At 32.3% G+C, this 14864-nt stretch overlaps 1 protein-coding gene and 1 long non-coding RNA gene across 5 annotated transcripts; one reads left to right on the top strand and one right to left on the bottom strand.

Annotated features, from left to right (window-relative positions):
- Window positions 1-2439: 2439 nt before the first annotated feature.
- Window positions 2440-6784, top strand: LOC111993364 (probable LRR receptor-like serine/threonine-protein kinase At3g47570). The gene is made up of 3 exons (XM_065781378.1): window positions 2440-5274; window positions 5571-5987; window positions 6611-6784. The coding sequence occupies exons 1-3, from the start codon at window positions 2571-2573 to the stop codon at window positions 6622-6624; spliced, it is 3135 nt and encodes a 1044-aa protein (XP_065637450.1). The 5' UTR covers window positions 2440-2570; the 3' UTR covers window positions 6625-6784.
- A 6017-nt stretch (window positions 6785-12801) lies between these two features.
- LOC136070819 (uncharacterized) lies at window positions 12802-14264 on the bottom strand. 4 transcript variants are annotated; one of them, XR_010632072.1, is made up of 3 exons: window positions 14246-14264; window positions 13624-14096; window positions 12802-13111 (listed from the first exon to the last, which is right to left on the bottom strand). It is a non-coding gene; the product is annotated as an uncharacterized LOC136070819 (long non-coding RNA). The 4 variants fall into 4 exon arrangements; XR_010632080.1 differs by having other exon boundaries at window positions 13831-14096; XR_010632081.1 differs by having other exon boundaries at window positions 13011-13896; window positions 13985-14096.
- Between the last annotated feature and the right edge of the window lie 600 nt (window positions 14265-14864).

Here is a 14864-nt window from a genome sequence, read left to right as displayed (position 1 = left end):
TCTGAATTGACAGACTTCACTTGCAAGTTGCAATAGCTTCTGAGTTCCAACAATAATAATTGGTTCCAATGCATTTGAAAATGGGCGACTCATGACTAAATAGCAAATTGCTCATGTACAATTTTTCCTTTTCTTTTTTTCTTTTTTTGGTTGTGGCAGGTTTTATTGATTATGGGAATGGGGTCAGGCTTAAGTCTAGTGTCCAGTAGTACTGGACCCGTTAAGATGATTACATGTGTCTACTTTTGGACATATGTCACCATCTAACCAGGTCGTCCAGTTCACTAGATGCACTAGACCTAAACCAAGTCCAAGGGAATGTATGATGCAAGGACAAACTTCACCCACTGCATATACATACACAATAGAAGGAAGAAAGAAGACTAAAGAAAATAGTGTTGTTTTCTTTTTCAATAAATACAAAAATGTTAGCTGAGCTACAAGACTTTTGACAAAATTTATCAAATTTTCTTCTATTCTAAACAAGTATATTAAATTTTTTATGCATACGCAAATTATTTACCACTCAATCAAATAAATTCATTTTTTATGTGTGATTTTAAAGTACAAAAAATATTGAAATTTAAACAGATGAGAGAGTTATTGTTTGTTTTAATATTTTGATATTTTGGAAGAATAATCTATATTATCTATAACAGTATTCCCCTATTTGATCTGAACTTTTTTGAAGGTCGAAAATATACCCTCAATCAGTAACCAATGAGTCAATGACTTCTCTAACAAATGTTTTAGGATTATGGTCAATAGCGGCACTTTTAATCAGCTACTAAAGCATGTATTCACACCAAAAAAAAAAAAAGTGCTATATCGGCGCATTCGAATCTCCACTACGGCCTATATTAAGAAGAAGAAAAAAAAAAAATCATATAGTGGCATTTTCAAACCACCAAGATAGCTTTCTGGAAACTGTCGAGACCTATACTAGTGTCTTTCAAATTGCCGGTGTAGCTCACCCAGGGCTATTGTCACACTTATTGGCCAGCAATTGAAAGCGCCAGCATTAGATTTTCAAAGTGTGTAATCATGTTAATTTATTTAATGAGAGTTGTAGCCCTACTATTAAGTTTGTAGCCAAACTTTATTATTAAATTTTGGTCGCCTTAACAATATATTAGGTCCTTACAAACAAAAAGAAAAAGCTCAAGAAAATTTTTATCTAACTAAAATTTTGAAAATGATGTAACTTGCAACATTGATAACTAGACTATCATACAAAAATTCAAAATAAGAAAATTCGTAAAAGAAAATTGTAAGACTTTATATATTTGTGTGTGTGTGTGTGTATTTTTTTTTTGGTCAATATATGAAGTTTTCTTTTTATTAAATTTCGTATGATTTTAGTATTTTAATGACCACCCTAGAAAATATTTTTGGAGCCACCACTAGCCGTAGCCTTTGTTGTTGACCACCATAACTTTAGATTACAAAAATTTGAAATTTAAACATTTAATTGATGACATTGTTATTGATCTTTTATCTTTTAGAAATTTTGCAAGTATGGAAGATATAAGAAAGAAATGTAATCTAATGGTAAATTTATTTATTGCTATTTATTTACTAATAGTCTTTTTTATAATATGCATTTTACATAGAAAAGAAAAACATACTGATTGCCCTAATTTATTTTCCAAATTTCTCAAAATTCCCATTATATTGCCAACTTTCTTGGGTCCCAACCCTAGCATTCCGTTCATATAAATATGTTTAAAATTATTGATGTAAGTGAATCAAGTCATTCATAAACAGCTCGAACTTGGATTTATAGAAGACTCATTCATATTTGTTTGTTTATAAATGAGTCAAACTTGAGCCTTAATTTTAGACTTGTTTAATAAACAAGTTTTGCCCTAGCCCAAAAAAAAAAAATGTGTACATGAATAGACTTTTAAACAATAGGGCTTGATAAAATACAAGATGGGTGTAGGCTTGTTTACGGGTTTGGTAATGAATTTGTTATGATCTTAAAAAATAAACTCATATTTTATAAACTATTAATCTCACAATAATTACTTTCTTATTTTATATTTGAAATTGGTTAAGAAATACTCATTACTTGAGAATAATAATAATTTTAGTTATGTAATGTATCATAAGTCTCCTTAAAAAAAAAAGTATCATAAGTCTCCTTAAAAAAAAAAAGTATCATAAGTCCATTTAAAAAACTCTATATATTATTATAAATATTGTATATTTTAATAAGTATTACTATTTCTTAAAAAAAAATAGTTATAATGTTGACGGCTGGGGTCACACAAGACTTCTATTACACGCTCTTCTTTTTTTATTTTATTTTTTCCCTTTTTTTTTTTATAGTAATTATGGTAAAGACCAAATGGCAATCAATCAGACTACTTTATCTCCCAATAAAATTTTCTCGCAATCTTGGATTCGGACAGATCATCACAAAAAAATTCTCGCACAAAATTTCTTGTCTCTCACGTTATAAATTTGCCACTTTTTTGAGATAGAAAACAGCCAAATAAGCCCTTCTCTTGATAACACACTTCACACTTGTACCGACTGCTTCTTCAACCATATTATTATTGTCTATGGGGCTTCCCCACTGGTATTCAGCTCCACCACGCTCTTCTTCTTGCAAGCATACTTTTATCCTTCTCTTATGGTGTGGCTTGCTAGTCACCTTTGTGGTTGGCGGGAATAATGAGACGGACCGCTTGGCTTTGCTTGAGTTCAGAGCCAAGATCACATATGATCCTTTTGGGGTTATGACATCTTGGAATGACAGCATCCACTTTTGCCAATGGCGAGGGGTTACTTGTGGTCGTCAACATCAGAGGGTCATTATGTTGGACCTGCAATCTTCGAAACTGGTAGGCTCCATAACACCACATGTTGGAAATTTAAGTTTTTTGAGGAATCTAACTCTCCAAAACAACAGCTTTCTTTATGAAATCCCTCCAGAAATTGGTCGTTTACACAAATTGCAATCCTTATTGCTACATAATAACACACTTAGTGGCAAAATTCCTAGCAATTTATCTAGTTGTACCAACCTCGAAACCATTCGTTTCAGTCGCAACCTTTTGGTTGGGAAAATCCCTGCAGCACTTGGCACTTTGTCAAAACTTCGTGTCTTTTCTTTTTACACAAATAAACTGACAGGAAGTATACCACCTTCTCTTGGAAACTTATCATTTCTAGAGCTGTTTTCTCCGTTTGATAATAATTTCGGTGGGATTATCCCTTACTCTTTTGGCCAATTGACCAAACTTATATCTTTTAATGCGGAGCAAAATAGGTTGTCTGGAAAAATTCCTTCCTCAATATTCAATTTGTCTTCATTAGTAATCTTTGATGTAGGAGCCAACCAAATCCAAGGGCGTCTTCCACCGAACATAGGTATTACTCTATCAAATATGGAAGTATTAAGCATTTCTGAAAATCAATTTGCTGGATCTATTCCTGTATCAATAGCTAATGCCTCAAATCTATATGCACTTGCACTGGCTGGTAACAAATTTAGTGGAAAAGTTCCGTCTTTGGATAAGCTATACAAAATGATTTTTTTTTCCATTGACCATAACGACCTTGGAAATGGAGGGGCTAATGACTTGAGTTTTCTATGTTCTCTAACAAATGCCACTAATCTGACTGAACTAGATATGAATGCGAATAAGTTTGGGGGAAAGTTGCCCAAGTGCATTGGCAATTTATCAACCACTCTAAACGCATTAATTCTAGAGAATAATAAAATATCTAAAAATATTCCAACAGAGATAGGAAATTTGATCAACTTGGAGACACTTGGGATTGGGCAAAACAAATTATCAAGTAATATTCCCTCTGAAATTGGAAAGCTTCAAAAGTTAAAAATTTTGTCATTACATACAAACAATATCTATGGAAGCATTGCATCATCTATTGGAAATTTAACTCTCTTGATAGAATTGGATTTATACAAGAATAATCTCCAAGGTAACATCCCTTCAAGTCTAAGCAAGTGTCAAAATTTGATTTTTTTGGATCTTGCTAATAACAATCTCAGTGGTTCGCTATCGCCACCAATCATTGGTCTCTCATTCTCATTAATTTTTCTAAATTTGTCAGCCAATCAATTTACTGGGGTACTTTCCATGGAAGTTGGAAAATTTGAAAATCTAGAAACATTAGATATTTCCAAAAACATGTTGTTTGGGAAAATTCCAGCTGGTCTTGGAAGTTGTGTAAAACTAGAATATCTACTCATGGGAAGAAACCATTTCCAAGGGATCATTCCTCCATCTCTAGAATCGTTAAAAGGTCTTCAATATCTAGATTTTTCCAACAATAATTTGTCAGGCCAAATTCCAAAATTTTTGGAGCACTTTGTCTTTTTGCAATATTTAGATCTATCTAACAACCATTTTGAGGGTGAGGTACCAACGGAGGGAGTTTTCAAGAATACCAGTGCAACTTTCATTAAGGGAAATGATAAGCTTTGTGGGGGTACACATAAGTTTGAGCTTCCTAAATGTAATTTTGAAAAACCTAAAAAGAGGAAGTTGAACCTTACATTGAAGTTAATGATCTCTATCTTTTCTGGACTTATTGGAGTATCTATGATTCTTTTGCTTCTACTTCATTTTTCTTTAAGAAAGAAAAGAAAAGTAAATACCTCAAGTGACTTAGGAAATTTGCTTTTGAATTTATCTTACAAAAGTCTCCTAAATGCAACCAATGGGTTCTCTTCTACCAATTTAGTTGGTGTGGGAAGTTTCGGGTTTGTGTATAAAGGAATTCTTGATGAAGGCAGATGTACAGTTGCTATCAAGGTGCTTGACCTTTTGCGTCATGGAGCTTCTAAAAGTTTCAAAGTAGAGTGTGAGGCTCTACGAAACATTAGACATCGAAATCTTGTAAATGTGCTCACATCATGTTCTAGTATTGACTATCATGGTCATGATTTTAAGGCTTTGGTAATGGAGTTCATGGGAAATGGCAACCTAGATGAGTGGCTGCATCCAACTCCAAGAATAAATGAAACTCTTGAGGAACCAAAGAGTTTGAGTCTTCTTCAAAGATTGAATATTGCCATTGATGTTGCTAATGCATTGGATTATCTTCATCATCATTGCCAAACTCCAATCGTTCATTGCGACCTCAAGCCTAGTAATGTTCTTCTTGATGCTGAATTGATTGGACATGTAGGTGATTTTGGCCAGGCAAGATTCCTTTCTGGTGCTATCCAAGATTCTTCTCATAACCAATCAAGCTCCATCGAGATAAAAGGAACAATTGGTTATACTCCTCCAGGTAAACACCATTGTCATTTCTTATATTTAATTGTTTTCCTTTTCCCATAATATTCTATTATATTTTAAAGCCTTAAAGGGACAATTTTAATATGGATGTACTGTAGCCAGAAGAACGAATGTTATATAACTAATTTTCAATTTATCTTAAATCTTTTCTTTTTTTTCTTTTTTTCTTTTTTTGCTTATATGCCATTGAAAAAGCTCATTTAATACCAGTAGGTTATGTATCTTCTCCTCCTTTATTTGATACAAAAAAAAATGTTCACATCACATATATGTTATGTGTAATTGCAGAGTATGGAGTGGGGAATGAAGTCTCAACTTATGGTGATGTCTATAGTTACGGCATATTATTGTTAGAGATATTCACAGGAAAAAGACCTATTGATAACATTTTCCAAGATAACTTCAACCTTCATAGCTTTGTTAAAGCAGCTTTGCCGGAGCGAATTGCTGACATTATAGATCCTACCCTTCTTTGTGATAAAGAAGAAGGGGAGACAAGGGTAAATGACATAACTCGCAATAAGAGCCAAAATGGAAGTCCAAAAATTCAAGAATGCTTGACTTTTATACTTGGAATTGGAGTAGCTTGTTCAGTTGAATTTCCACGTGAAAGGATGAACATGAGTGCTGTTGTAATTAAGCTACAAGCAATTCGAAAGAAACTTCTTGGAAGTAATCTACGTAGACAAAGGCTTGAAGCCACAGGTAAATTTTGTGTATTGCTAGGCATTATAATTTGGTACGACATCCATATATTAATTAGAAGACACATGTCTTTATATTAGTATTTATGTTAGTATTTTCAATTTTGTATTTTAGCAAAGCAGAAAAGATATTTGCCACTTCAAAACTGGCGTGCTCATTATGCTATACTTAGTATGGGAATAAGGCAATAAGCACAATTACTCTTCTATAATACCTAAACGCATAATATGCCACTCTCTATTTTCTATTTGGCGATTTCTATGCTATCATTGAAGTTATTCACAAGAAATTGGCTTACATCTTATGCGAACAATGACATTAGATTAAATTATTGCGCTAGAAAGTTGAAGTAAACAACTTTGTTAGAGAAGCCTTTCTTGTTTAAAATTTTAAATAAAATCTAGGTAATGGGTACCAAATCCACAAATATTGAATGAGTTAGGATTTGTTTCTAACTATTAAATAAAACATGATTAAAATTTTAACTTACAAATTAAGTTATTGATAATTGCTATCGTTTTTAATGCTTTTTATTTTAGGGAAAACGTCATTTAGTATAGTATCATTTTCTGAAGTTTGAAGCTTTTTATTAACAATATTGAAATTATCTTCCTTCACTACAGGTGCACAAGGATGATGACTTATTCTCATGGTTGTTATCATGATTTTCTGTTTATGATATATAAGATTGGAGAAAATCATAATCAATCTTATTGCTTCCCTGTTGTAGTCATGTATTTTCGTTTTCTTCTGTATCAAGTATGTAAAATTTTCATCATTAATAAACTTTGTGTTTTAATGTACTATTGAAGATTTTATAGCTAAAGCTTTCTTCTTTTTCTTTTTTTCTTTTAAAAAAAAAAAAAAAAAAAGAGAAATTTATAGCTAAACTATTCATAATATAGACCCTATTGAATTACAATCTTGAGAAATTTTAGGGCTGATATATGAAGACTAAATTTTTTCATAGAAACATGGATTTTTCCATGCAGCCTCAACTATATTTTCTCTTGCCTTCTGTTGTGTATGTTTACTATTTACCTTTTGATTGAGTTGTCTTTGTCAATACGTGACAAAAAGAGGGAGAAATAGATGAAATTTGGAAAATGTTTGGGAAATGTTTTTAATTGTTTTTATTTAGAAGAAGATGAAATTGTTTTAAAAAGGGGGAGAAAATAAAAGTTTTTGATGTATCTAACTTAAGGGAAGAGTTAATTTGCATATTTGTTCATTGTTGTTTATTTGTCTTTATTTCCACACATGCGTTGATGTGCTTTTTTGAGTGTTTCAGGAAAGACAGATACATTTTGATCAAGACCTTCTACATTTTTTTGCACTTTTGGGTTAGAAATCTTAGATTGAGATTTGTGATGTATTTGGGCATTTTATTGTATATGGGCATTATGTTATATGCATTATGTTATATGTAAGTTTTGTCACAAATTGCCAAAAGGGAGAATTGTTAAGATTTGAGTTTGTAGTGTTCGCAAACCATGACAAAAAGTAAGTCTCATTGAGTTAGAATGGTGTATTTTCAAATCCAAAACAAAAAACTCAAGTTCAGGATGAAAAAAGTGAGATGCAATCTGGTTCTCTCGATTGCTGTTCGATCAATCAAAAGTCGCAAATCAGCAAAAATCAACAAATGAAAAAAGCCCATAACTTGACCGTTTCAAGCCCAAATCGTGATCTTATTTTTGTAGTATTTTAAGGACATTATAAGCTAACCCTACAAGGGTTTTTTAGAGAGAGAAAATTGCATATTGTGCCTCCAATTGTAGATCTAGGGTTTTTGTACCCAAAACTCTCTAAATTCTTCTACTAGCAATATTATTTGAAGAAACTTAAGATTTGGTGTTGTAGAAGTTGCTGCATACAAGATCAATTATTGCTAATGGTCTAAAACTTTGAGTGGGATCTCAGAGTCACAAACATGAGTGTTTGTGTTCAACAAATTCAGATAGAAGAGTCCATGAAGTCAGAGCTGCATGTGGTCGTGTGAGTAAGTACTACAAGAGGTAGCTTTTGATTTTAGGGAGAAAATCTATTGTAAACTTCCATTCTATCATAGTGAATTTGTTTACCTTGAGGATAAATTAGGTTAAATCCTCCCTAGGTTTTTTACCTTGAAACTGTTAGTTTCATTGGTTTTCCTAGGTAATCATATTTCTTGTCTTCTTTACTTTTCCGCACTTAGTAATATGATTGTTTGTGTTTAACCTAAATCTGAATAATAAATCTAAGTAACTACTTGGTTAATTAATCAAGTTAAACAAATCTGGTTTATAGAGGTCTAAACAAACAAACAAACACTATTCCCTTTTGTGCTATAAGCTATGTGCAGCCTTTTTGTGTTTGCTATATTCATTCATTGTCGCTTGCTTGCTGTGATATTATCCTCATATTGTGTCCCCCTTTGAATTATATTTGGGTTTTTTTTCATACTTATAAATCCATCTAATCTTGATGGAGGACCCTAAAAGAGTAATCTTATTCTAATCCAAAAGATGGTTCTCCCTTCATTGCTTAAAAAGGGCTATGACGCATGTTGTACTATTCCCTTTTGTGCTATAAGCTATGTAAGGAATGGGAGGAAGAAAATAATTATTGTTCAATGCAGGCTGCTAGAACATATTTGATACCTAGAGACTAAAGTGACTGGCAGCAACTACCCCTATACATGCAATGTATTCTCCTTGAATTCCCAAAGCCAGTATGTAAGGAACTTTGTTCAATGCATGGGCCTCTATTTGTAGGCCTAAGGATATGTTTGGTTGGGATGAAAAGAGTGGGGATGGAAATTGGGAGAGAAATGAGAGGAAAAATATGAATTTTTCATTGTTTGACATGTAAATGTGAGTATTATGCTTGTTGCATGCCAAATGTTTGGTAAATTACCTCTATGAGTTATGAGGTTGGATTACTTGACTTTAGGTTGTGATAATTGTTATATAAGGTTATGAGTTGCATTCCTAGTTGTTAATATTTGCTAACACATGTAGCTTTAAAGTTAATCAGGTCTCAAAGCTTTTGGCATTGTATTATTATTATTATTATGATTTTCTTTTGGGATCCTTAAAATTATAATAATTTTCTGTGGTACATTGTATACATATAGTAGGTTATTGCTATTTAATTTCAAGCTTTTTGGACAACTCAAGTTATGAAAGGTGAGTTATGAAATAAATATTAATCTAAAAGGGTTCCTAATCTACCCTATATATATAACATATGTTTCCATCAAAATGATATATATGTGGTAAATGTCACAGACTAGAAAATCTCTTTTATCTATACACTATCATATAGTGAGTTTTTTTTTTTTTTTTTTTTTTTTCTAAAACACTTAAACAACTATAGCTGAAGGTATGTTTATTTTCTTCTCAAACTCTAAATTTATTCTTACATTTGGTATCAAAGTCATCCTTCATGTGATATTGTTATTAGAACATGTACTTTTCTATGGTGTTGAATATTTGGTTGTCAGTGGATGGCAATATATTAATAATTATTTCTTTTATGGCATGCCTTGACTTAGAGGACATGAGTAAAAAATTTGAATGTTTTGAAAGTTTATTCAATAGTAATAGATTAGTCTTATTGCGTTATTTAGTAACATTGTTGTTAAATGAACTTTTAACATTGCTTATATTATATTTAGAATGATGATGATGCAGGTGACCATTCGCCTAATGTGCAAAATCAATCATCAGGGGAATCTTTTTAGGAAATATGCCACTTTTTTTTTTCCCATCAATTTGAGGACTATTTAATTTATCTTGTTGCAATAAATGTATTAAATAGTTTGCAACTTTGATATGTCATTCTAGACATTTGGAATGTCTTGTATTGGGCATTACAATTATTATAACTAGAAATTTTATTATTGTAATTTATTAATATTGATTTGTCATTCTAGAAATTTTGATAGTTTGAACTTTGAATATGTTTGATCATTGTGGGGTCTATATTGCATGCTTAAACTAGATCCAATCCTTTATTTAATATTGATTTTTGTTTAGCTATAAACATATTGAGAAAACAAATTAAAGGAAAATATTTTTGCATAGAAAAAAAGTTTATTCGATGTTTTTATAGTGAGTTTTTCTAATTTTCAAGTCAAAATAAGATTAATACAGAAAAAAAAACAAAAACAAAAAAACAAAAACAAAAAAAACAAAAACAAAAACAAAAACAACAAAAACGACAATCAAGCCTAAACGTATTTTAATCCACGCTTGCATTTTGTTCTTTTTCATTAAAGGGTGCAATAATTTCCATGCCGAAATTTCAGACTCTTGATTGACTAGTGCAACCCTAACATTGGTTCAAGCCATTTATAGTTTTCTTCGAGACTATGCAAAGAAAAAAGATGGGATCATAAATACCTAGAGGTGTTCACCAAACTGCAAAAATGGCTCAAACTACACCATAACCACTCGAAAACAGTGAAACCACACCGCAACATAGATAGTAATGAACCGAACCACACCGCACCTTTTTATATATATATATATATATATAAATATTAAAATTTAAAATTTATAAAAAAAAAAAACACCCTAGCTGGCCGCCTCTCTCGAATATCAAATAAAGTTTGTATCACAATATCAGTAAATCACTTTCACAGTCTCTCTCATATTCAGGCCGTTTAGTGGCCTCAGCCTCTCTTAACTCATTGTGTCACACCACAAGCTCCCACTCATCAAGACCTAGCCGCCACACCTTGTCACACTACCACCGCCAAGCACCAATCTCACTGCCTCTCTCTCTATCTCTCACCGTCGATCTCTCCAATCTCTTAGATTCTCACAATCTCTTGACTTCAGGTTTATTTCTTTTAAGTCTCACACACCCACTCCTCTCTCTTTTTTGGTTAATATGTTCTGTTTGTTATTTTTGTTTTTGAGTGTGTATTCATACATACAAACATACATACATATATGTATGGGTTGAGTGTGTAGGAAGAGGAAGAGGTTGGAAAAGCTGAATTTTTTAGAAATATAGCAGCCCAAAACCAGTCAAACAGCACCTTGTGCACCTCACCACACTGCATCTATAACCACAAAACTGAAGTGCGTTGCAGTTATAGTTTTAGTCAAATTGCACTGCAAAATACAGTGCTAAAAATAATCCAAAAAAGCACCACACCACGCTGCGAACACCCCCACAAAGACGTATCCATCTCCATGTTGTACCAAGTCTTTGGCTAAAATACAGAAAACTTACAACTCTTTCTGATTAGATATACTTCACTTGCAGTAGCTTCCCACAATAATAAGTTGGACCAGGTGCATTTGAAAATGGGGCATCACTAAAATGCAAACTGCTCATGTAGGTCCCCTTTTTTTTATGTTTCCTTCCAAGTTTGAAGTGGGGTTGATGCATGGTATCATTAATTAGTACCGGTGGACCCAATCAAAGTAATATCAAATATCAAACGTTGTCTTCAGTCTTCACTTTCGATCAGAATAATATAAATGGCCATGCATGACGTTGCATGCTATAGTATTATATTAAAGACTAAACTATTTTCTCTCTCTTTTTATTTTGACAAACTAAACTATTTTATTACTCTTTGTTGTTTTCTTTATGATTCTTTGGCTAAAGATCCGGTGGATTTTGTTGTTTCTTTGTGCTGGGGCCAACCAAGAATGAAACATTAAAAATTGTGTCCCAATTAAATTGTACGACATTTCAATTTTGAGTGCCTAGCAAACTCACTATAAAATTATCCAAAGAGCTTTCATTCGGCCATTTTATAATTTGGATCCATGATCCATCCAATCCATCACTTAAAAAAAGGGCCTTTCATATATGGCCACTGTATCATTAAAAGCTGCCTCAAAGAACAGACTCGGTTCTCAAGATCCACCAATATTTCACCTCAAATCATTTAATCCGTAAAAAAATAATAATAATAATAATAACATACACCAATAAAGCTATTTTCATTAAACTGTAAAATCTATCATCGCCCCATTCCTCACCGTACTTCGCAGCTACTACATGCACCCACAAACATGTTTATTCCATCCCAATTATCCAAAACCATTTTCCCAAAACATCTCGGTTAAAGGTTTCTGACTTTTATTTTTAAAACAAAAATTATAGTATTATTCAAATAATTTAAAATAAATAATGAAACTTTTTTCAAATTCTAGAAACTGTTGGTAATAGAATTTTAATTGTAGAAGTGTTTTTAAACGCCAAAGGCCCTTTTGTTGATTGGGATAAAAAGTCTGTAAAATAAAGAGGCAAAAGGATTGTTATGTAGCATAAGGAGGGGAAAATAATAATAATAAACTCTACCATTCACAGGTCTCCCCCTTCTACCATTAAACTCTATTTAGCCCTACACTACACTCTAAACTTTCATTTTAACACCAAGAGAACCCCCAGAGTCATGTATATCGCTCTGGAGAAAACGGTTGGTTTACTAGTGTTATTATTATATGAACATAGTGCACTAAAAAGAAAAGAGTTATGATATTCTATTCCTGTAACTTGTTTTGTCTATGTTAGAAACTTATATGCATATGCCACTTTGAATCATCTCAAAGCATTTTCTCATTACTCTGCCACAAAAACACTGCTGCAAGAATTTTTAAATTTCATGGCTAAACCAAAAGGTCATATTAACAAACCAAAAAATTAATGATTTTTAACTTATGGCTGGCCAGTTAGTGTTCTTATAAATTTCAGCAGCATCAACATCTGCTGAGATAGACTATTTGCATGACTACATGATTTTGTGCTGGAAAAAAACCTCTACTATTATTCAAACGCTTCCTTGCATATTTAAGAATTTCGATGATTAAGTCCTGCCACTATTATTATTCTGTATATATTTCTACTGAAAAGAATCAGAAAAGGAGAAAGAATGAACATCTTTAATTTTAGATACATCACTACCAAAGATCCACTCCATCTACGTAGGTATTACCCAAATTACATGTCCAAAAGCTATCAGAATTCGGGGAAGAATTAAAAATAAATAAATAAGATATGGGCACAAGCATACCTTTAGTATATCATAACAGCACCAGAAATGTGCTGAAAATTTCTCTTCACAGATGTCTACACTGAAGCAGCCAACCGGAAATGATTATTAACCATAGCACCTATAGTTATGATGCAAATGATTTTACAAAATTGAAAATGAGAAAAGACTCTAGGAGAAGAAAACCACACCAAAAAAAAAAAAAGTAATTTTTGTATTGGTAAGTCACACATGCACCCAATGACTTTTGACTTAAGGCTCAATGCCAAGATATCACAATAATCAGGAAGAACAAATAACAGAAGTAAGTTCACTCGGCACTTCAGAAGACAAAACGCGCTAGGACTTGCCCAAAAGATTTGCTAAAGGCATGAAAGTGTAACAATAGAGCAGAACCTATGACTAAAGAACAGAACAGGATGAATCATTTGTTTTTATTTTTATTTTTATTTAAGTTTAAACAGTTCATTGGATTTCTTTTCGCCAAAATAACAGGAAATCATGTAATACACTAAGCAAACAGAAACCAATGTTGTGTTCTTCTAAGAGAATAAGAAATCAAAACACCAAACACCATCCGTTTTACTTATAGTAAAAACTAAAAAGCACATGTTTATGGATTAAAAATCTCACCCATCTATACGTAACCTTTCTCAGACGTCAATGAGGAGTACACCTCATTGATTCTACAAAAGTGCATGTGGATCCCATTTCAAGCCCCAAATAAAAAAGATTAATTAGTGTCTTACTACATATACAAAAAATTTTATTGAGTGTACATTTATTCTTCACATAAATTTCTATTACAAATTAGTACTAATTCTTCACATAATTTAGTACCTTCCCTTTTGTGCCAGCTACGTGGATAATCTTCATCTTTGAAATAGGCTCCTCCAAGTCCAGAATCTACAATTGTCCATACACCACAAAGTTATACACTTTTGGACCAGAAAAAAAGAATGAAATGTCATATTTGCCAAATTCGGAAATTAACTTAATATAATCGAAGACGAACTCGAAGCGAGAACACTTGCTGCCCTTATCAGACGGACTACGCAGCGTAATAAAGGAAGACAAGACATCCAATGCCTTTTCATACGAACTCACTGAACATCAACAGCCACATAAAAAAAAAAAAAAGTAATGGGTATGTTTTTCATATATTAAACACACATATTTATCAGATAAAAGACACCATGTCATAGAAATACCCAAAATCGAAACCCTAAACCAAAAAAAAAAAAAAAAAACTTACAGTTAGATGGATTGTGAGATATAACTTATTAAATAAAAAAAATGTGTGTATATAATAAAAAAAAACATTTGTATATATGTGGTCCCCCAAACAAAAATTCTTGGCTCCGCCCTTGCCGCCTCCCTATGTTTTCACTAGTCCATGATGTTTTCACTGGTGCAATTTTTCCACAGTGACAAAACTGCATCCAAGGACTTCCAAGTGCATGTGATGAAGTTGAAGAAGATGTGGTTGAGGGCTGATGGTGTTGGTGCAGTATATCCATATAATCTGAAGAAAATGGCACAAAGAAATGCTATTATAGGCCTTGGAAAGAGGTGGACTTGTTTCATTCCAGTGCTTAAGATACACACTTGTGATATATTAGAAACGTTTGAAGAATTGGAGGAGAAGGAAAAAAAAAAAGATTACAGTGAAAAGACTTAATAAAGACTAAAGAGAGAAAAAAAAAAACACAATTAGCAATTAATAAGGAAAGAGAGCAATTAATAAGGAATGGGATAGTGAGAATGCTATTAATTTGGTAAGTAATTAATGATATAATAATGAACGATTGTGTTTCTTTTAACTGTTTGATCTTTAGAAATCTATGATTTAAAAAAGGCGTAACTTTTATTGA

This window comes from Quercus suber, unplaced genomic scaffold, assembly GCF_002906115.3.
Source record: "Quercus suber isolate HL8 unplaced genomic scaffold, Cork oak 2.0 scaffold_2, whole genome shotgun sequence".
Taxonomy (NCBI): domain Eukaryota; kingdom Viridiplantae; phylum Streptophyta; class Magnoliopsida; order Fagales; family Fagaceae; genus Quercus; species Quercus suber.
This window is presented reverse-complemented; position numbering and strand designations above follow the sequence as displayed.

What these genes read in the sequence shown, in the direction of transcription:
- LOC111993364 (XM_065781378.1), top strand. Translation starts at nt 2,571, where the DNA reads ATGGGGCTTCCCCACTGGTATTCAGCTCCACCACGCTCTTCTTCTTGC. An exon ending in AATTGGTTATACTCCTCCAG is followed by an intron (nt 5,275 to 5,570) that starts GTAAACACCATT and finishes GTGTAATTGCAG; the next exon opens with AGTATGGAGTGGGGAATGAA.